Source organism: Bufo gargarizans, chromosome 6 (genome assembly GCF_014858855.1).
Source record: "Bufo gargarizans isolate SCDJY-AF-19 chromosome 6, ASM1485885v1, whole genome shotgun sequence".
Taxonomy (NCBI): Eukaryota; Metazoa; Chordata; class Amphibia; order Anura; family Bufonidae; genus Bufo; species Bufo gargarizans.
This window is the reverse complement of record NC_058085.1, coordinates 125225445-125248440: the sequence shown is the minus strand read 5'-3', so window position 1 is coordinate 125248440 and position 22996 is coordinate 125225445. Positions and strand designations below refer to the sequence as shown.

General features: G+C 41.3%; 1 protein-coding gene across 1 annotated transcript; it reads left to right on the top strand.

The window, feature by feature from the left end:
• The first annotated feature begins 4099 nt into the window (after window positions 1-4099).
• On the top strand, window positions 4100-12034 carry LOC122942029 (keratin, type I cuticular Ha5-like). The gene is made up of 5 exons (XM_044299524.1): window positions 4100-4273; window positions 8178-8260; window positions 9920-10076; window positions 11655-11816; window positions 12017-12034. Exons 1-5 carry the CDS (start codon window positions 4100-4102, stop codon window positions 12032-12034), a joined length of 594 nt encoding a protein of 197 aa, XP_044155459.1.
• The last annotated feature ends 10962 nt before the right edge of the window (window positions 12035-22996 follow it).

Genomic DNA, 22996 nt, shown 5'->3' with positions numbered 1-22996 from the left:
GGAGCTATAAGTACGGTCAAGGACAATATATGTCCTTTATGGCCCACTGGGTAAATGGGTTCCTGCCCAGCCACACAAGCAACTTGGCCAGGTAGGGCTGCTTCCGGCTTCATGTTCTCACGCCGTTGGTCCTGCGACAATGTCCGTCTCTGCCTCCTCATCCTTCACCGTGTCCTCAGCCTCCACTGCAGGTACAATTCACAGTGCTCCACCAGCATTCCACACTATTCTGCACCTAGTTTGCCTGGTGGAACTGAGTCACACAGGAGAGGAACTGATCCAAGTCCTTTGTTGAGAAATCAAATCCTGCCTTTTTCCTCGACAAATCAAAATCGGAACCATGGTGACCGACAATGGGAAGAACATTGTATCGGCACCGCGTCAAGGAAGGCTGAGCCATGCTCCCTGCATGGCACACGTGTTTAATCTGGTTGTAAAGCAGTTCTTGAAGTCTGAAACACATTCTGAAATTGGCCAGGAAACTTTGCATGCACTTCAGCCATTCGTACACCGCAAAGCACACCCTCCTTGAGCTGCAGCGGCAGAATGGTGTCCTCCAACATAGGCTTATATGCAACGATTATTATATGAACAGAGAAAGGCCATTAATGATTTCTTGATGATACAGGCAGACAGAGGTAGTCCCCTGTGTAACTTCGATGTTAGCCAGTGGCAGCTCATGCTTGACAACTGCCATTTGCTCGGGCCCTTTGAGGATGCCACCTTATTTGTCAGTCGCCAGGACTATGGGATGAACAACGTCATTCCACTTATTCATGTCCTGGAACAGATGCTGCTAAATCTGGCTGGCCAGGGAACAGGAGACGTGGCAACTACAGGAGAAACTAGAACTAGAGGAGGAGGAGAAGGACATTTGAGCACAAGCATTGCGCATAGAAATGGGTGGTTTTCCTACAACGGTGACTGGAGAAGAGGAGCAGGAGAAGCAGCTGGAGGAGCTACAGGGCAATGAAAAGACGAGGCAGATAAACCAGACACACCATGGCAGTATGCAGTGGAGATGGAGGCAGGGAGTCACCATGGTGTCACCATTCGACAGAGGGGGGTGACTACTGGTTCTCTACCATGATAGACCCTCGCTACCGGTCCAAAATGGGGTTCTTTTTTACACCCACTGAGAGGGAGACATCCTATCTAGTCAGTTGGCCGCTGCCTATGTGCGCCATCACCCATCCTCACGCAGGTCTAACCAAGGGGGCCCTCTGCGCGGACGTTCCACTGCCATGGCTGCAGGGTGGCTTGGGGGAGCAGGTGCAGTACCAGCTCCATCAGCAGCAACTTAAGTCTAGAGTCGCTGATGAGCAGTTTTCTTCACCCGCCTAATGAGGAAACTACTGACCAGCTGCATCAGGTAGACATAGAGCAGAACCTGAACCAGCAGGTTGTGGCATACTTGGACTGCACTCTGCCACCCCACATCGAAGATCCCCTGGACTACTGGGCAGCCAAACTCAATTTGTGGCAGCAACTGGCCGAGAGCGGGTTTTTAGTGCGGCGGGGGCCATAGTTACCCCAAGGAGACCTCGCCTGTCCAACCAAAATGGGGAGAAACTGACCTTTGTGAAGATAAATCAGGCATAGATCAGCCAGGATTTTCAAACACCAGTGCCTGATGCATCAGACTAGATCATCCATGGTGCCACACCTACACTTTGACAAAAGAGACCTGTTCCTTCTGGATACCTGCTTCCTCTACTATTCTAATGCTGCCACCCGCCTGATGCCACACCTGATGCAAGTTGCTACTACAGCCACCCACCATCTTCAGCTGGTACTTTTATTGCCCCCACCTCCCCACTCTGTGGTCTCCTCATGCTGCTGCCACTTCACCACTCTGTGGTCTCCTTATGCTGCTGCCACTTCACCACTCTGTGGTCTACTCATGCTGCTGCCACATCACCACTCTGTGATCTCCACATGGTGCTGCCACCTCACCACTATGTCACTATTCTAAAAAAAAACTAATATATAGAACTATATTGAATATAGTGCTATACCGTATATTCATTTTTTAGAATATTCATAATTTTTTTCCATCTGAAGTCATGAATCCTCCCTGCTTAAGTTGCTTGTGGGCCAATGACTCATTGGCCCACAAGCAAGAAGCAGGGAGGAATTATGACTTCAGATGTAAAAAAATGACAAATATTCAAAAACCGAATACATAGCACTATATTCGAAATTTTCGCAAATTCTCGAAGTTGTGATATTTGAGATAAAAATTTGCTTTTCGAAAATATTCGTGCCCAACACTAGTCTCCACGTGCTGCTTTAACCTCAACACTATGTCACTGGGCCACTCTGTGGCTCCTCATACTGCTGCCAACTCACCACTATGTCTCTGGGCCACTCTATGGACTCCTCATGCTGCTGCCACCTCAACACTATGTCACTGGGCCACTCTGTGGTCTCCTCATGTTGCTGCCTACTCACCACTATGTCACTGGGCCACTCTGTGGTCTCCTCATGCTGCTGCCACCTCAACACTATGTCACTGAGCCACTCTGTGTCTCCTGATGCTGCTGCCACCTCACCACTCTGTGATCTCCTCATGCTGCTGCCACCTCACCACTATGTCACTGGGCCACTCTGTGGTATCCTCATGCTGCTTTAACCTCATCACTCTGTGGTCTCCTCATGTTTCTGCCACCTTACCACTCCATGGTCTACACATGCTGCTGCCACCTCATCACTATGTCACTGGGCCACTCTATGGTCTCCTTATGCTGCTGCCACCCCAACACGATGTCACTGGGCCACTCTATGGTCTCCTTGTGCTGCTTCCACCTCACCACTCTGTTATTGGGCCACTCTGTGGTCTCCTAATGCTACTGCTACCTCACCACTCCATGACTGAGCCACTATTTTGCCTTTTTGGCCTGGTTGACATAATCATGTATTTGACCCTTCTTCTGAAAAATGAGATGCACAAAGGATCTTGTCTATGTAGCAGTTGTAAGACCGGTATAACATGGTCCCTATTTTGCATCAGAATTGGATTATGATTTAGTAACCGAAAAAAAAGTGGGTACAAAACACAGAAGACATACAAAGATTTCATTCACGTGTCTTCTCTGTTTTGGATCCACTCCTGTACATTTTTTGGCTTTAGTAATACTGATGGATTACTGACCAAATGCTGACCGAGTGAAAGCGGATGCTCAACAGACAGGATCCATTTTTCCGACGGATCAGAGGAGGGGCAAAATAATCAGTGACGTCAACACAAACTTACTGCTGACACCCACTCCACTCTGTCAGCGGGCTCTACTTGTGTAAGTGTTTAATAGAACAGGTTCTGTAGACATCTTTTTAATGCGATTCGCCACAAACTGAATCTGTTCGGAAAATTCAGCGAACCAACCAAATCGAATTTTTGAGAAATTCACTCATCTCTAATCAAAAGGTAAAATGTTGTAAAAGACTACAATTCTCGTGCCAACCACCATCAATTGATCAATAGTAATCTCTGCTTCTATAAAACATACACGACTTGACCATAAAATAGTAGGAGAAATAACATTAAAAAGGAATTACATGCTAATAAAACACCCAAAGACATTACTCAACTTTCTTTGACGCTTGTTGAACATGTTATAAAAAAGATCCCACAGACACAAAGCTTTTTAGTCTCAATCCTAGACAGAGCCTGTCTGTCTTCTACAAAGCAGACATGGCTTTCACTGTGAAGCATAGATCTCCCTTTGTTGGAAATCAAAGCAAAATATATCGTGTTGGCACATATCTACACAAGAAGACTTATTTTTCCAAACATAGAGGTTCTCAGAATCATGGAGGATTTTTCAAAACACACGGACATCCACACTCTACCCTTTTGGGAGCACCTCATATGTTTCATTATGGAGATTGCCCTGTGAACGATAAAGTGACTTATTATATTTTACATCATGGAGGGTGCAATATTTTGTATCATGTTGAGCCCTGCAATCTATCTGATGATTATGGAGATCCAGAAAAGAACATAGAAGGTGATAGCCATGGAGTTATCTACAAGCAAATAAAAACCTCTGAATTTTTGAGCGATCAGAGTAACTTTTTCATAAATGAAAAAGAGACCATGCAAGGTCTAAATGATAGATTATCGTCTTATATGGGAGAGATATATTCACTTAAACAAGAAAATGCTCAACTGAGGAAGGTGATCAATGACTGGCAGGAAAACAACTCTCTCTTTATCTTGCCCACAGACCAAAGTCAACACTCAAGGGATATTCAAGAGCTCCAGAATCAGGTACAGTGAAATTACATTTTTTGAAATTCATTTTGCAGCATAAATAACAGGATAACCTTATTCTCTAGGTCATAACAATCACAGCGATGCCTAATATATGTTAATTTTTATGTTTTACTACTTTTGCACAGTAAAATCCCTTTTTTTCATCTCCGCATCCCAAGACCCATAATGTTTTTATTTTTCTTTCTATAGAGCTGTGTGAGGGCTTGTTTTTGCCAGATTACTTGTTTTCTTTTGTGCCATTTTAGGGTACAGAACACTTTTTGATCACTTTTAATTTCGTTTTTTTATTTTTAGTTTTTTTGTGGTGAATAAGAAGAAACAACAATTCTGATATTGTTTTTTGGGTTCTTTTTAACCCCATAAGGACTCAGCCCTATTTCACCTTATGGACTTGGGCATTTTTTGCAAATCTGACCAGTGTCACTTTAAGTGCTGATAACTTTAAAACGCTTTGACTTATCCAGGCCATTCTGAGAAAGTATTTCCGTCACATATTGTACTTCATGACACTGGTAAAATGAAGTTAAAAAAAAAATCATTTTTATTTATAAAAAATACCAAATTTACCCAAAATTTGTAAAAAAAAAAATGAAAATTTCCAAGTTTCAATTTCTCTACTTCTCTAATACATAGTAATACCTCCAAAAATAGTTATTACTTTACATTCCCTATATGTCTACTTCATGTTTGGATCATTTTGGGAATGATATTTTATTTTTTGGGGATGTTACAAGGCTTAGAAGTTTAGAAGCAAATCTTGAAATTTTTCTGAAATTTTCAAAAAAACAATTTTTAGGGACCAATTTAGGTCTGAAGTGACTTTGCGAGGCTTACATAATAGAAACCACCCAAAAATGACCCCATTGTAAAAACTACACAAGGTATTCAAAACATATTTTACAAACTTTGTTAACCCTTTAGGTGTCCCACAAGAGTTATTAGCAAATGGAGATGAAATTTTAGAATTTCAATTTTTGGGCAAATTTTCCATTTTTCCCAGTAACAAATCAAGGGTTAACAGCCAAACAAAACTCAATATTTATGGCCCTGATTCTGTAGTTTACAGAAACACCCCATATGTGGTCGTAAACAGCTGTACGGGCACACAGCAGGGCGCAGAAGAAAAAGGAAGGCAGATTTTGCTGGACTGTTTTTTTTTGACACCATGTTTTTTTTGACACCATGTCCCATTTGAAGCCCCCCTGATGCACCCATAGAGTAGAAACTCCAAAAAAGTGGCCCCATTTTAGAAACTATGGGATAGGGTGGCAGTATTGTTGGTACTAGTTTAGGGTACATATGATTTTTGGTTGCTCTATATTACACTTTTTGTGAGGCAAGATAACAAGAAATACTTGTTTTGGTACTGTTTTTATTTTTTGTTATTTACAACATTCATCTGACAGGTTAGATCATGTGATATTTTTATAGACCAGGTTGTCACGGATGCGGCGATACCTAATATGTATACTTTTTATTTATGTAAGTTTTACACAATGATCAAGCAAAAAAAATCATGTTTTAGTGTTTCCATAGTCTTAGAGCCATAATTTTTTCAGTTTTTGGGCGATTACCTTGGGTAGGGTATGATTTTTGCGGGATGAGATGACGGTTTTATTGGCACTATTTTGGAGTGCGTTTGACTTTTTGATCACTTTCTATTACACTTTTTGTGATGTAAGGTGTCAAAAAATGGTTTAATTAGCACAGTTTTTATTTGAAATCTTTTATGGTATTCATCTGAGGGGTTAGGTCATGTGATATTTTTATAGAGCCGGTTGATACGGACGCGGCGATACCTAATATGTATACTTTTTTTTTTTTTATGTAAGTTTTACACAATAATATAATTTTTGAAACAAAAAAAAAATCATCAAAGTTTTAGTGTCTCCATATTCTGAGAGGTAGGGTCTCATTTTTTGCGGGATTAGATGATGATTTGATTGGCACTATTTTGGGGTGCATATGACTTTTTGATCGCTTGCTATTACACTTTTTGTGATGTAAGGTGACAAAAATGATTTATTTAGCACAGTTTTTATTTTTTACGGTGTTCATCTGAGAGGTTAGGTCATAAGATACTTTTATAGAGCGGATCGATACGAACGCGGCGATACCAAATATGTATACTTTTTTTTATTTATGTAAGTTTTACACAATAACAGCCTTTTTCAAACAAAAAAAATGATGTTTTAGTGTCTCCATATTCTGAGCCATAGTCTTTTAATTTTTTGGGGCTCATTTTTTGCGGGATGAGGTGACGGTTAGATTGGTACTATTTTGGTGGGCAATTGCCTTTTTGATCGCTTGCTGTCTTACTTTTTGTGATATAAGGTGACAAAAAATTGTTTATTTAGCATAGTTTTAATTTTTTATTCTTTATGGTGTTCCTCTGAGGGGTTAGGTCATGTGATATGTTCATAGAGCCGGTCGATACGGATGCGACGATACCTAATATGTATACTTCCCCCCCCCCCCTATTTTTTACCAATTTTTTTGTAATTTCTTTGTTTATTTTCACTTGAAACTTTCATTTTTTTTTTGGGGGGGGGGGGGATTTATTTTTTCAACTTTATATTCACTTTATTTTTTGTCCCACTTTGGGACTTGAACTTTTGGGGGTATATTAATTTACAATGCATTCCAATACTTCTGTGTTAGAATGCATTGGCTGTATGAGTAATTCTGTGTGTATTACTCATACAGCTTCCGGGGCCTGTGAGATCCAGGGGGCTGGATCTCACAGGTTCTTCACCGGAAGGCAGCGTGATGCCTTCCTTAGACATCGCGCTGCCTTCCATGCCATCGGTTCCCCCCCACAGCCGCATGGGGACCCGATGGCGCTGTCGCACAGCCGCCGCAACCGCAGGTAAAGCCGCAAACCGCAGGTCTGAATTGACCTGCGGTTTGCGGCGATCACTGATACGGGGGGAATCACATGACCCCCCCCCCCGCGTTGTGACAGGATGCCCGCTGAATGATTTCAGCGGGCATCCTGTCACAATTAACCCCCACCGCGCCGCGGTTTAAACCCATGACGTACCGGTACGTCATGGGTCCTTAAGGACTCGGGAAACATGCCGTACTGGTAAGTCATGCGTCCCTAAGGGGTTAACTGAGTAAAAAATAAAAATAAAAATGTCATGATGATTGGGTAGTGCAGGTCATTACGGACACAAATATACAAAATTATTCAATTTTTAGACCTTGAGTGGGATCTTCTGATCATTTATATCATATACTGTACTACTTTTATAGTGGAGTGTATTATGCTGTCAGTATGATACTGACATGCACTACCAGGCTGCGTCTGGGGGCCTTCATTAGATCATTGGCTGCCATGTGAAGGCACCCCATGTCATAATTTCAGGAGTAAAAATCCGAAAGAAACTAAGCCAACTAAAAGTTGACTTTTATTTTTTTCTAGATTAACCCCTGGTCTAGTGACTTGGTTTTGACTAATTTTACTGACTCAGATTCTGGCTTGTAGTTCTCTCCTACTACTTCTTCTTAGCTTATAGGTATAGGAAAGCTTCCTGTGAACTTGCACTTGTTTTCTGCTGCCTTACTCCACAAATGTAAGCTGGGTCCTTTGTAGCAAAGTACACCCGGACTGAGGGCAGGCACTAGTGCACTCCTAGGGGTACCCTTAGATCTACTAAGTGAGGGAAGATATGTATCAGATTTGGAGTTTGCTGGTAGTGGTCCCAGTACAGTGACCCTGTATTTCCCTCACTTCTGTTTCTTTACATTAATACACATGCAATCAATCCAAATACAGAATGTGGCAATCCACCAGCTCAACTCATTCCCAAAACAAAGTACATCAACTTTGTCAAATTTACCCTACTTTGCTACATTGTGATGTCATTAGTTATTACATCTTTATGTCTTTTAGATCTCATCAATCATCAATGAAAATACAAAAATTGTCCTACAGATCGATAATTGTAAATTGGCTTCGGATGACTTTAAAAACAAGTAAGCAGTATAAGTAAGCATAAGCAAAACTGTGGAGCAAGATTCAGTGCATCTTACAAGACATTACTGGAACATACAGGCACAGCTCATATCTATGACACTAAGCTCTAGCTAAAACTTTGCCTTTACACTGAGAAACAGATTTCGCATTACATTTTATATTATTATGTATGGATATTTCAAAAAAGAAGTAAAATTCATCCTAGACCCGTCATAGCTTAAAGGCTAACAAGTATAGCATAATGTAAATCAGGCCATTTTGCCATAGACATAAGATTTTAAATATCTATCAACTTTTATTATGGGTTAAATAAAAGAGAACAAATTAACTGAAGAAAAAAACAAGTTTCTCTTGGGATATGAATCTTAGACCCTCCCTATGGAAAGCAGAACACTTACATCCAGGCTTTAGCCCTACTTTGTTGAGGATAGTAGTTTTCTATGCTAAAACAAAACATCTTATAGTTGCAAAAATACAGGATTTTGCTCACTTTTTACAAACACTTTTTATTTGAAGGGTCCTTCAACAAGGTAATCAGTACAATACGCTTTTTAATTTCCCTGCAGTGCTGAGGTATTTAGACATTACATGGTGGTCATTGTGATTTATCTGAGCCATGGATGTATCGAGTCCAACAGAGTGGTTATGCATATAGACCTGATTACATGCTATTGGAGGTCTCCTATAGCATGTCAGAAATATACCAGTATGTGCTGTAGTTTTGCTGAATAATTGACTTTATATGTATGCAAATCACCTGTGAAAAGAGCCCAGGTGCACCCATGGCGAGTAAGCCCAGCAACACCCCTCATTCTCAAGTCCCCTCCTAGCTTCTACTCATTCTGAGGCGCAATGTAATCTCATCTGGCTTTTACTTGTTACCTATGCACCCACATAGTCTCCCAACCCTGTCCCAGCATCAGCCTCATGGAAAGAACTGGTCATGCACCAGATTAAAAAAAATAAAGCTGGTGCATGAACAGTTCTTTCTATGAGGCTGATGCCAGCACAGGGATGGGAGACCGTGTGGGCGCTTGGGTGACAAGTAAAAGTGCTCATGCAAGATTACAATGCACCTAAGAATGATATTGGAGGAGCTACGACAGGACTTGAGGATGAGGGGAGGAGCTGGGTTTACTCGAATTGGGCACAGTTGGGTGCCACTGATGGTTCGGACAGCCCATTGGACTCTTTTCACAGGTGATTTGCATATATATAACATTGTTTTTTTCAGCAAAAACGACAACATTCATAAGTTATATACTGTTATATTTCTGACATGCTATAGGAGAACTCCAATAACACGTAATACGGTCTATATGCATAATCTTGCTGGAAGAATCCCTTTAACTCAAAATGCCTTTGCAATATCAAAGTTGATCTGTACAAAATAAAATATTTGTATGCAACATGTCATAGGATACGGTGCTATATATCACATGAATTACAGTACATAACCCTATTGACTTTGCCTTGTCTAATTATAATTTTTTTGATCAAACTGTATACCAATGCCTCCTTTTAGTGCATGGCATGAGGTTAAATTCATTGTGCTGAGAAGCCATGTTTTATTATACTGAATAGCAGTCGTCATATCAAAGGCATGGCATTGAGCATGTGCGGTCTAGATTCACTCTCACATGTAACTATTTTTTAAGGTATGAGATAGAGCATAATCTGCGAACTAACGTACAGGCTGATGTGACGGCTTTGCACCACACTCTGAAGGGGTTTAAAGAAGATATATGTAAACTGGAATCTGAGGTTGAAAGCCTTGAATATGAGCTGTTGAGGATGAGGAGGGATAATGAACAGGTGAAGTATCAATAAAATAGCTGCAACAATAGCCTTTGACTCAATTTTCATAATTTTCATTAAAGGTGTTGCTCATATTTAGATACCTCTTTTCCATTTGTCCTATTACGGAATGTTAGGCAGTTAGAAGGGGTTACCTCTTCATTACCTTCAACTTAAAGTAACAGTCCAGGTAAAACATATACAGGTGAAACTAAAAAAATTTGAGAATTGTGCAAAGTTCATTTATTTCAGTAATGCAACTTAAAAGGTGAAACTAACATATGAGACTCATTACATGCAAAGCGAGATATTTCAAGCCTTTATTTGTTATTATTTGGATGATTATGGTTTACAGCTTATAAAACCCCAAAGTCACAATTTTGAGGTCCCCTTTGCTCAGGGGTATGGATTAATTAGCTGACTAGAGTGTGACACTTTGAACATAGAATATTTAACAATAAATGGACTTTTGCACGATATTCAAATTTTTTCGCGTTTCACCTGTATATTGTATTATGCCCAGGGTCTGGTGGAGCTAGTACATGATTTTCGAATCCTAGTGTCATGCACTGACCCTCTATTCCCAGCATTAGGCATTCAACAGTATGTATGTTTTACTTGGTGTATACCTTTTATCTATTGCTAATAAAGAATGCTGCTTAGCTTGTCTAATAGGGCAAATGTAATAGTATTTATTTCAATGAAATGTATCACTGATAAATGCATTTAGCCCACCTGGGCTAAATAAACCTATGGTTAAGAGATGACTCATTGACTTCTATAGGACAGTTTTCTAGGCATGACCTATGCATACGTCATTGTGAAGGGTCATTAAAGATTTCTTGAAATTAGTTTTGTATCTGATTCACTTAAGTCAGTCATCAGTATCTGTTCAAAAGTGTCCCAAGTGCCTTAAAAAGTCATGCTTGACACACTGAAGTCTCCTAGGACCGTATCCAACCCATTTAAGCTCTTTAACACCAAGGCAATACTAGTAATGAAAAAAACAACATATATGGCTATGGTTAAACACATGGTAGTGGGTGATAGCAAACAGCGTCTTTAAAAATTACACTTCACTGTCAAATTTTTTAAATAAAAAAAAATGGTCCAGAAATGATCTCTTTTTGGTGGCAGGTGCCTTCTTCCTTGTCTTCTGACAGATTTGAGAGATTCGTCTATAGTGAATTGTAAAAGTTTCTGATTTGCTGAAATCCAATTTTATGGGGAAATGTAGCAAATTTGTTTTGTTTAGAATTGATTGGGAATGGTGGGTCCTGTGTAATCTATACTTGAGTATTATTTGTCATTGTAATCCTGCCTGTGATTATAAAGGGATGACTGCTGAAAACGGATACATGTATCAGCCTATTATAGAGCTCACTGGTATCCATAATAATGCATCATTTTGAAAGGTCCACATAGCAGGAGATCCTTCAATCAATTTTCCTCTCAGAAATCCATAGTTTAAATTACCCTTTTCGTACATTATTTTAATTTTACATGCACTAAATATTTTATTACACAATTCAGATCATGCAAAATATGCTAAAAGAAATTTGAAGGTGCTAACCAACGTTTCAACTAATATTACAGGAGAACAATTTTTTGTCTACTCAACTTGGTCTCAGAGTTAGTGTGGAGGTGGAAGCAGCCAAATCCAAAGATTTGACCAGAGCATTGCTTGATTTTCAGGAGCAGTATGAAAATCTGATTGAGAGCAACCAGAGAGAAGCAGAGAGTCTGTTCTTAAAAGTGGTAATTAAACAGTATTGCATTTAAAGGCTAAGCGCACCTTTGCAACCAAATCTATTGCTCCAATGAATCAAAAACACAAAGTGTTGGCAAATAGTTTTAATTTGAAATATTATACTGTGTTTGTAGCTCCAATGTGAACATGTGTGTTCCAATAGCTGTGTATTTTGATCCTGTAGTCATGTATTGCTCCTTTTCGTCAGCTTCTGACTGTAGGTTAGCAAGACCTGGATATTTTGGATATTACCCAAACTCCTCTGATAAAGTCGCACACGCGGTGAAACATGTTGGGATGGGTAGTGTTTGCTGCTAATCTTTAGGCAGGGATCAGCTGTAGGGCACCAATTACAATTGAGAGGGTGAGCTTGTAGGGACAGTGCGATACATATGCAGCCAAGTGTGTGGGTGACAAACTGTGTGGATCGATACGCTAATCGCTCCAGTGTATTCAGATGTAAGAGTGTTGTGTGTATGTGTGAGAATATAAAGCAGTGAGTCAGACTATCTGGCCTTGCCTCCAGAATCCTGCGCTGCTGTCAACAGCAAAAATACATATATTGCACACTGGAAGACCAATTAGTGTGTAATAAATAATAAGTATAAGGGACCATTCACACGTCCGTTGTTTCTTTCCTGATCTGTTCCGTTTTTTGCAGACCAGATCTGGACCAGATCTGGACCCATTCATTTTCAATGGGTCCTGAAAAAAAATCTGACATTGTGCTGTCCGATTTTTTTCAGGACCCATTGAAAATTAATGGGTACAGATCTGGTCCAGATTTGTTCCGCAAAAAACGGAACAGATCAGGAAAGAAACAACGGACGTGTGAAAGGACCCTTATAAGGAATTGATATATGGAAACGGTGACATAAGATAATAACAACACATAACTTAACTCACAAAACAGTGTTCATTAACAACACAGTGCTTCATTATAAAGCACTGACCTGATTGCTGCCATTATCAGTGAAATAATAAATGTCCCCAGCTAGTTCCTGATATTTTTAATCTTAAACATTTTTCTTTTCTATGTTATACGTTTTAATAGAATATAATAAAATATGTTGTTTTAATCACATACATTAGCTAGGACCCCTAAAGGGAGTATTTGGTCATTTGACTGCTGGTTCTTTTGTGAGATAACCATGGAGACACAACAGTATCCACAGAGGTTTTGAATGTGATAAAAGTTTTTGAGAAAATAGCTGTATTAACTACTAGTATAATGAAAAAAGTAAATACAGTGAAATATCTAAAATTGTTTTCTAGAAGGATGGTCTTCTCAATAAACGGAGATAATAAATGGGATATAAATGGAATACAGCAAAACCTCTTTGAGACGGCCACCCAAAATTTCATTTAAAAATGATCTAGATAGGTGGCCCTTTCAAAGATGAAAACCAGGGTGCATAGTATATGATGGATCTGAAAATCTGTCTACATAAAGGGGTGGTGTTTTCAAAGAGGTAATGTTTTTAGAAGTTTCACTTGTTATTTAGAAATTAAGAACCCATCAAAGTACAATTTGGGGTGGTCTTCTCAACAGCAGATCTTCCACTCATATAACCATAAGCATTGGGCCTATTTAGTAAATGTAAACATATTTATACAAACTTTAAAAAGAACTTTACATTTTTTGTTAATTAAAAATTTGGAAATGTAGTTATTGGTTTAGTTTCTTACCTCACATATTATGTACTTTATAGGCTAAATTGCTGAGCCATGAGGTTTTCACTAGTTCCAAAGAGGTGAATTCTGTTCAGTCTGAGATAATCAACTTAAGGTCTTCTATACAAATGATGGAAATAGAATTGCAAAGAGAACAGAACATGGTATGTTGAATTTTTGGTTTACAGGTTGTAGGCAAAGTACATAGACTTATTTCTGACTCGATTTCCAACCAGGCTTGCTAATCGAAATTTTTCTTTATTTCTGGACAACTTATCCCAAAATCACAGACAGCAGACATTTTTTTACAGACAAATAGGAAAACCTTAATGAATGATAAAAATTACAAGTAATACATATCTGTAGCTCAATATGCCTTTGACACGTCATTACCAGCATTTACTATGTATGAGTAAATAAAATGATGATAATTACCACCAAAATAATTTAGTCCCCACCAACCTCATAAAAATCATGGACATATCAATTTTTTTCACAGACACAGGAAAAAAGTTGCCTATATTTCTGGATGGTTGGGAACCCTTTTTCCAGCACACCATTTGATAGAACAGAATCCTAAAGGGCTGTCCATGATCAGAAAAGCATGACTCTTTTTTTTATAGAAACAGTGCAATACCTTTGTATGGGATGTTTTGCAGCTGGATATACCATACTGCAGCTGGATATACCATACTGCAGCTCAGTCTATTGAAATGAATGGAGATTGCAATCCCAAATAGAACCTATGGACAGATGTAGCACCATTTTCGGAAAGATAGCAGCCATGATTTTTTAATCCTGGAAATATCTTCAAAATACATTTTATGGCTTAGATAAAAATGGTCTGTGCCAGAAATGGCAGTCAAATCAATTTTTGGGAACCACATCAAAGATTATCTGTCATTCAAAGGTCATTGAAGCTTGTAAAGCAGCAACATTTTCTGAAATAAGCCCCACCTTAATATTTCAAAGCCAGCCATAGTCCTGTGCTCTAGATTTCTGATCCTAATAAGAATATCAGGATGATTATAGGAAAAATAGTGTGATATTGCAAACTTTTCTGATGAACAAAGGCAGATGATACACCACAAAATAGGAATTTTTGTTACTCACCGTAAAATCCATTTCTTGTCTCGTTCATTGAGTGATACAGCAACACCTTAGGTATAGCTGCTGCCACTAGGAGGTGGACACTAAGCAAAAAGTGTTAAGTCCTCCCATCAGTTATACCCCTCCTGCAGACATTGAGCAAATCAGTTTGTATGGAAGCAATAGATAAAAAACATGAGTAATCATAACCAATAGAAATGCAACCAATAGCATGTCTAATCCAAAGGGAAAACAACCCAACAAGTGTAACATGTGTGGAGCACCATGCAGATAACAGATAGTATGCAAGAGGGGTGGATGCTTTGTCCCACAATGAACGAGACGAGAAAGGGATTTTACGGTGAGTAACATAAAATCAAGTTTTCTCATCCGTGTCATAGCGGGACACAGCAAAGACCTTGGGATGTCCTAGAGCAGTCCCTATGGGTGGGAAGACAAGAAATAACTGTAGTATCATGAGTGCTGTCAATGCACCGCTGCTTGCAACACCCTGCAACCAAGAGCTGCATCGGAGGATGCATAAATATGCAAGCTATAGAACTTTGGGAAAGTTTGTAGGGAGGACCACATAACTACCAGATCGGCGTACCACGACCATCTGGGCCAATCCGTAGTAATGATGATTGCTGGGACATGGTCTGCTTTGAGCTTGTTAATGACCCTGGGGAGCAGCAGGAGGGGGAATATACACAGGAGCTTAAATCTATGCCAGGAAATCACTTAGGTTACTGTTGCTGCCACTCAGGGTTTCCAGGATCAGGCCAAAGCATGGCACCTTGTTGTTCAGCCTGGAGGCCATCAGGTCGACATCCGGTTTCCCCCATCTGGTGCAGACTTCGTTGAAGATGTCTGGATGGAGCGACCATTCCCTGGTGTCTACACATTCCCTGCCCAGGAAGTCTGCTATCCAGTTGTCCACTTCCAGGTTCCCTGCCCAGTTAGTCTGCCATCCAGTTGTCCACTCCCAGAATGTGGACTGCTGACAAAGCTGGAACCATTTTCTCCACCCACTTTGCCATCTCTTCAATTGCAGCATGGCTGCGAGTTCCTTCCTGGTGATTTAGGTAGGCCACAGCGTTTTTATTGTGGGATTGAATCCTGTGTCTGAGATGTTAATGAGAAGCCTTGCCTCTAGGTGGGACCATAGGTCCTGGACTATGTGGTCAAGGAAGACCCCTCCCAAACTGCTTAGACTTGTGTTTGTGGTCAAGAGCGATCAATTGAGAGGAAGGATCTTCCCTTGGATAGGTTGGAGGGGGGAGCCACCAGTGGAGTCAGTTATGAGCCGCCACTGAGAGACGCATGGGACAGTCCAGGGGGGGTCACAGTGCTGTCTCAAGACCTGAGGATTGCCATCTATAGAGGACGGGCATGGAACTGTATGAAAGGGACAGCCTCCATTGATGCCACCATAATACCTAGAGTTTGCATACACTTGCAAATCGGGATTGTTGTTTAAAAAGTGCCTTGACTGCTTTCCTGAGAGATTACTGTTTCTCCAGGGGAACAAGGATTTTTGTTGTCTGTGTGTCTATAGTCATCCCCGGGAAGGTGATGGAGGTAGATGGATGAAGAGACGATTTCTCGTGGTTGGACAAACTAGTTTGTCCAACACAGTGATTGAGATGTCACCCAGGTTAGGGATAGCTTTTTTTCTACCTGGCATGGAGAATATACAGAATCTTTGTAAAGACCCTGGGAGCCGTCGTGGGCTGAAACACAGGGTTACAAACTGGTAGTGATCTTCCAGTATGGCAAAGTGAATCTCTGGTTAGTGACTCTGATGGGCATGTGGAGTTAAGCATCTTTGATGTCTAATGAGGGTAGAAATTCCCTTTTCTCCATGGAGGTTATCACTGATTTTAAAGATTCCACCCTGAATCATTTAGCTTTGATAAACTGGTTGCAGCTCTAGTACTGGCCTTGTGGAACTGTCCTTCTTTGGAACAACAAAAATATTTGAATAAAAACTCTGATAGCATTCTTCTGTTGGAACTAGGATGATTACTCCCTGAACCAGGAGGTCCAGGATTGCGGAAAATTTTTGGGGAGCTCGAGATGGGTTTTTTGGGTGGACCGATCTGAATACAGTTACTAATGAGGAGATGTGGACCCGAACTCTATCTTGTAACCGGATTAGATTATGTAGACCCATAACTCAGAAACATACGTGAACCAAACTTCCTTGAAGGACTGTAGACGTCACACCCCGCCTAAGGGGGGTTGATGGGGTGCAGCCCAACATGACAAATAGGCTTACTAGAACCGGGCTTGGTGGTCTGGGTTTGTGGGTGCCAAGCTGGTCGCAGTGTAAATAACTGCCTCTTCTTGGCCTCCTGGGTTTGTCTACTAGAGGAAGAGCCTGGACTGGAACTCCGGTGAAAGTAGCTAAAGTGCAATCTAGGTCCTTCATAAGATCTGGACTATGACATCTTAGCTTATTCTGGGGAAGTAAGATGCTCTTCCCCCTGTGACGTCCAAGATCATTTGGTCCAGGTGGGATCTGAACAAGCGGTTACCCTGGAAAGGAAGAGCTTTAAGGGACTTCTTTGACAATTGATTCACTGCCAAGTTTTTCAGCCAAAAAGTCCTATGAATAGTATATATGGACTATGGACATAGTTGCTGCTCTCGCCACCATTCTGGCCGCATCAAGGGAGGCCTCACAGACATACTCGCTAGCCTGTATAATCTGGTCTGCTAATTCTGAAATTTTCTTCACAGGAAGTACCAGCAAGTAGGTTTTGCTTAACTTGATCTGCCCAGTCAGTGGTAGCCCTTTTGACCCACAAAGAAGCAAAAATTGGGTGCAGAGCTGAACCAGAAGCTTCAAAGGCGGATTTAGCGACAGACTCCATCTTTTTATCTTTTGGGTCTTGGAAAGGGGTGGCGTGCTTGGACAGGCACTAGGCTGGGCAGGGGGGTCTATCGCCAGGGGGAGCAACCAAGTCTTTATCACCTCCGCAGGGAAGAAGTACATGAAATCTAGACACGTAGTTTTAGAGAAAGCTTTATCCGGAACCGCCCATCCCTTTTCGATAGCTGACTCGAAGTCCCAATGAGAGTATAAAAACCAATGCTCCTGTTTGGGTGAAGTAAAAGCAAAGGTCTTCTTGTGAGCTGCAGGATTCCTGAACCTGGACATACATTGTATCATTCACTACTGCAGTGAGGCTGTCTACCTTAGACGCAAGGCTATAGGACTGATCCTCATCTAGGGAGCCCTCTGAATCGATAACCTCTCTGTCTGAGATGTTATCCTTCCTATTCAACATATCACCATGGCTATCTAAAAGCTGCGTTGAAACAGAGGAGAAACAAGAAGCATACCTTCCTAATCCCATTCACTGAAGGATCAGGCCATGCCCAGCCTTGGCTCCAGCAGGGTCCTTCAGTTTTCCAAGTCACTCCCTTTGGTGGGGGAGGACCGGTGCCAAAGGTAGTGAAGGTCTGAGGCTGGCAGGTGGTGGAGGATTTGGTTGTCCTCCACGCCACCTTTTCTTCTGTCCTGGCTACTGGGGAGGGTAGGGGGCATCCTGCTTTGGTTTCAGATGGGGATAACCAAGGGATAATTCCACCTTGGGCCCAAGTTTGAGTAAAAGCAAAACCTGCAGAGGATATATCTGCCTCATACGGACACTAAGCTAAAACTGATTAGCTCAGTTTGAGCAGGAGGGGTATAGCTGGTGGGAAAAGGCTGCATTTTTTGCTTAGTGTCCACCTCCTAGTGGCGGCAGTTATACCCAAGGTCTTTGCTGTGTCCTCCATTGACATGGATGAGAAATGACTCCATATAACGTGAAGGTTTTATGGAGCCATAATACATTGTGTGTTTGTGATATATTTATGCAAAAAAAACAAGACCAAAGTGTAATTCGAGAAATTATTCTCCTTTATGTTGGGTAATTTCATAAAATATGAGATAAGTTAATTTGGGTTAAAGAAATCTATATAGTTTTGTTTTGTGAATGCTTTTGTATGAATGTCTTGTGTTGCAGATTCTAGTCCTACAAGACATCCTTTCAGAGAAAAATGAATATTATTTGTCAGATCTAATTTGGATGCAGAGTGCTATTAACATTATTGAAGACCAACTACAGCCAATTCAATCTGAACTGCTAAGTTTTATTGAAGCAAATAAACGTTTGAATATGCACAATATGAACCTTGAAATAACCACTTACCAACAACTCTTACATGAACAAATGATATTGTATGGTACGTGACAAAATATGTACAGTATATTCTTTGTGGGAAATATATATCTTGTACATATCTACGTTGGAGGCTCAGTTCAGGCTCTGCATCACAGAGCCATTGAAAACAGCAGAGAGAAAAGTTCTGTCTGTTAAAAAAGCTGACTACCGAATAGAAACTGAACACACTCCATTATAGTCAATGTTATCTGTTTGGCGCCTTTAGTTTAGCACTTCCGTTATTTTGGTTGTTCAACTCCTACGTATAACGGAGCGGAACAAAATAAATCAATAGGTGGTGTTAAAGAGGACACTATGCCGGAGAGATAACACCTAACTACTTTTAGAGCTGTGCTGCTTTCTTTTGTATATATGAAAATTAATATCCATATGTAATATTCATTAGTAAAATCATATTTAGAAAAAAATCATTATATACTGTATCTGAGAGGAGATATTGTAAGGATCATCTATGAAAATGCTCAGATTTCTCAAATTTTGCAAATAAAAAAATAAACAATTAAAGGCTACTTTCACACTTGCGTTCAGAGCGGATCCGTCTGAGACGGATCCGCTCATATAATGCAGACGGTGGCTCCGTTCAGAACGGATCCATCTGCATTATATTGTTAAAAAATTTCTAAGTGTGAAAGTAGCCTCAGACGGATCCGTCCAGACTTTACATTGAAAGTCAATGGGGGACGGATCCGTTTGAAAATTGAGCCATAGTGTGTCATATTCAAACGGATCCGTCCCCATTGACTTACATTGTAAGTCTGGACGGATCCGCTTGCCTCCGCACGGCCAGGCGGACACCCGAACGCTGCAAGCAGCGTTCAGGTGTCCGCTTGCTGAGCGGAGCGGAGGCTGAACGCTGCCAGACTGATGCATTCTGAGCGGATCCGCGTCCACTCAGAATGCATTAGGGCTGGACGGATGCGTTCGGGGCCGCTTGTGAGAGCCTTCAAACGGAGCTCACAAGCGGACACCCGAACGCTAGTGTGAAAGTAGCCAAAGCCGAAAGGAAAAAGACAACTAACTACTTTCTCCATTCAATTTTCAGCATGACCGAACATCTTCCATCAAGAAAGGTAAAAGAAAACCTCTTTCCCTGCAAGCACTAATACACTAGTTATATCAGCTGATTTCTCTTGGTGGTTACTCGTATCCAACATTTAATGACTCATTCATGCGTCAGTGTTTTGGTCAGTGATTTCCATCAGTGATTTTTTTTATTTATTTATTTATTTTATTTTTTTTAAATTTTTATTGAATAAATCAATAGAATACATAATTAGAGCAGAAGAGGAGAAGAAAACTTCTCTGCTCTTGAACACAAGAAAAACAAAGTACAGGTCTGTCAGGTAATAATCATACATCAAGCGTGCTATGACATAGTCTCAAAGATTAATCAGCCGCTAGATCACCAATACATGGTCTATAAAATAATAGCGTTTTCCATACACATGTAGCAGCTGTTGTCAAGAAAATAGCCGTTAAGCACTTTAAATCATTGTATTCCAATCCACGGACTGCCATCCATCCGTGACGGCCAAAAGCCAAGGCAACCTTACCATCTGAGTAACTCACCCTCAGAGCACGCGAGAAGGGGGCAGGGGAGGAGTATGTGGGGAGTTTGCTGAAATGGGCCCCAATGGGGTGTCACTGGGTATAGTGGTGTTTGAGCAACCCTCCCTCTGATAGCCTCGAAAGGAGATCCATTGGTTCCAGACCATTGTGAATTTATGGTGAGATCTCAGTTCCCATGAGGACAGCTCTTCTAATCTGTATATTTGGTCTATCCTCTGGTACCATTGGTCCATAGAGGGAGTCTCGGTTGACAACCAAAGTGATGGGATCAGCAATTTTGCGGCACTCACTAAGTGTCTGAGAAGTAGCGAGTTGGGGGGAAGGGGGTCACGAGGGTAGAGATTCAGGAGAGCAACTTCTGGGGACGGGGTAACGTTGGAGTTGCATATCTTGTTACAGGTTTGGAAAACCTTCTCCCACCACATGAGTAAAATAGGGCAAGACCACCAAATGTGGAAGAAAGTGCCCCTGTCTTTGGAGCATCTCCAACAAGTGTCTGAAGCCGTAGCTGAGTATAAGCAAGTCTTGTCAGAGGTTTTATACCATCTTGAGATGATTTTATAGTTGTTCTCCTGGATCCTGACACATCGTGAGGATTTGTGCGATGAGTTATAGATAATGCCAATGTCCTCTGGAGAAAGAGTCTTGTTTAAGTCTTTTTCCCAGAGTCCTATGAAAGCTGGTTTTAGAGCCTCTGGAGGGGCCCTTAGCCTATTGAACCATAGTGAAATCATTTTACGTGGGGAAAAATCTCGACTGATGATATGTTCCAACCATGAGATAGGACGCAATAATGTGTGTAATGGTATGTTTTGAGACATATATGCCCTTAAGAAGTGAAGCCCGGAAAAACTGTGACGTGAGCTGTGTAGAAGATCACCCATTTCATTTATGGTAAGTAATTCCCCATCTTTAAAGAGGTCCGTCAGCTTCACCTTTGACCGAACAATGTCAGTGGGTATGCTATTCTGTAGGGCCTGTGGTGCTAGATGAAAAATGTCCTCTATTGTAAGTACCGGGGAAGGGAGTGGGGAGCACAAAGGTGATTTCTGCAAGGTATACCAAGCGTTCAATGAGGCTTTCATAATCGGTGTGATATCCGGATGGGGGGGCAGTGGTGACATGCGTCCCAGAAGAGCCGCTCTAAACGGGAGTCCCAGGATTGCTGCCTCCATAGGGACCCATGATTTATGTTTGGGGGTAGTCAACCAGTCAACTACTCTAGTGAGTAGGATAGCTCTACCATAAATTTCGGGGTCTGGCAACGCTATTCCTCCCCTCTCTCTCGGGTATGAAAGGGATTTATAAGACATTCTGGCCTTCTTCTTACACCATATAAAAGACCGGAACATGGATTTAAGTTTGGAGTAGTATGTGGAAGGGACGGGGATTGGTAAAGTTTGCTGGAGGTAAGTAAGTTTAGGGATAATAAGTGACATTAATAGGTTTTTCCTTCCAAACCATGAGAGTGTGGGAGTATCAAGGGACGCTAGATCTTCTGCTAGTTTATTTTGAAGGGGGATATAGTTAAGATTAAAGAGTTGACTGGGATCCATATTCATTTTTATACCTAAATAAGTCAAGACAGGGGAGGACCAGTTGAATGGCGAATCCGCTTCCAAACGTGACTTCAAGGATTTTCCAAGTCCCGTAGCGATAATAAGTGATTTACTATGATTCACTTTGAAGTTAGAGAGTGAACCATACGTCTCCAAATGGCTATAGATTTTGGGGAGGGCTATTGCAGGATTAGCTATTATCAGTAACAGATCGTCCGCGAAAGCGGCTATTTTGTGTTGTTGGTCTCCCAACTTTATTCCCAGGATGTCGACCGAGTCTAACCGAATGGTCTGTAGGAGGGGTTCTAAAGCGAGGACAAACAAGAGGGGGGATAAGGGGCAGCCTTGTCTGGTTCCATTACTGATTCTAAAAGACTCAGATAAGGTATCATTGACCCTAATGGAGGCCGAGGCATGCTGGTACATTGCTTTAATTGCTGCTATAAAGGGGAGGGGGATATTACGGGACTGCAGCCCCGCATACATGAAGGGCCAATTAACTCGATCAAATGCCTTCTCAGCATCTGTGCTGAGAAGGACCAGAGGGAGGCCTTTCCTCTTAACTAGAGTTGAGCGAACACCTGGATGTTCGGGTTCGAGAAGTTCGGCCGAACATCCCGGAAATGTTCGGGTTCGGGATCCGAACCCGATCCGAACTTCGTCCCGAACCCGAACCCCATTGAAGTCAATGGGGACCCGAACTTTTCGGCACTAAAAAGGCTGTAAAACAGCCCAGGAAAGAGCTAGAGGGCTGCAAAAGGCAGCAACATGTAGGTAAATCCCCTGCAAACAAATGTGGATAGGGAAATGAATTAAAATAAAAATTAAATAAATAAAAATTAACCAAAATCAATTGGAGAGAGGTTCCATAGCAGAGAATCTGGCTTCCCGTCACCCACCACTGGAACAGTCCATTCTCAGATATTTAGGCCCCGGCACCCAGGCAGAGGAGAGAGGTCCCGTAACAGAGAATCTGTCTTCATGTCAGCAGAGAATTAGTCTGCATGTCATAGCAGAGAATGAGGCTTCACGTCAGCCACCACTGCAACAGTCCATTGG

Bases quoted from the DNA above. Each gene is read 5' to 3' on its own strand.
- LOC122942029 (XM_044299524.1), top strand. From the start codon at position 4,100: ATGCAAGGTCTAAATGATAGATTATCGTCTTATATGGGAGAGATATAT. The intron at 4,274-8,177 runs GTACAGTGAAAT...TATGTCTTTTAG, and splicing joins TTCAAGAGCTCCAGAATCAG to ATCTCATCAATCATCAATGA. The intron at 10,077-11,654 runs GTGAAGTATCAA...CTAATATTACAG, and splicing joins TGAGGAGGGATAATGAACAG to GAGAACAATTTTTTGTCTAC.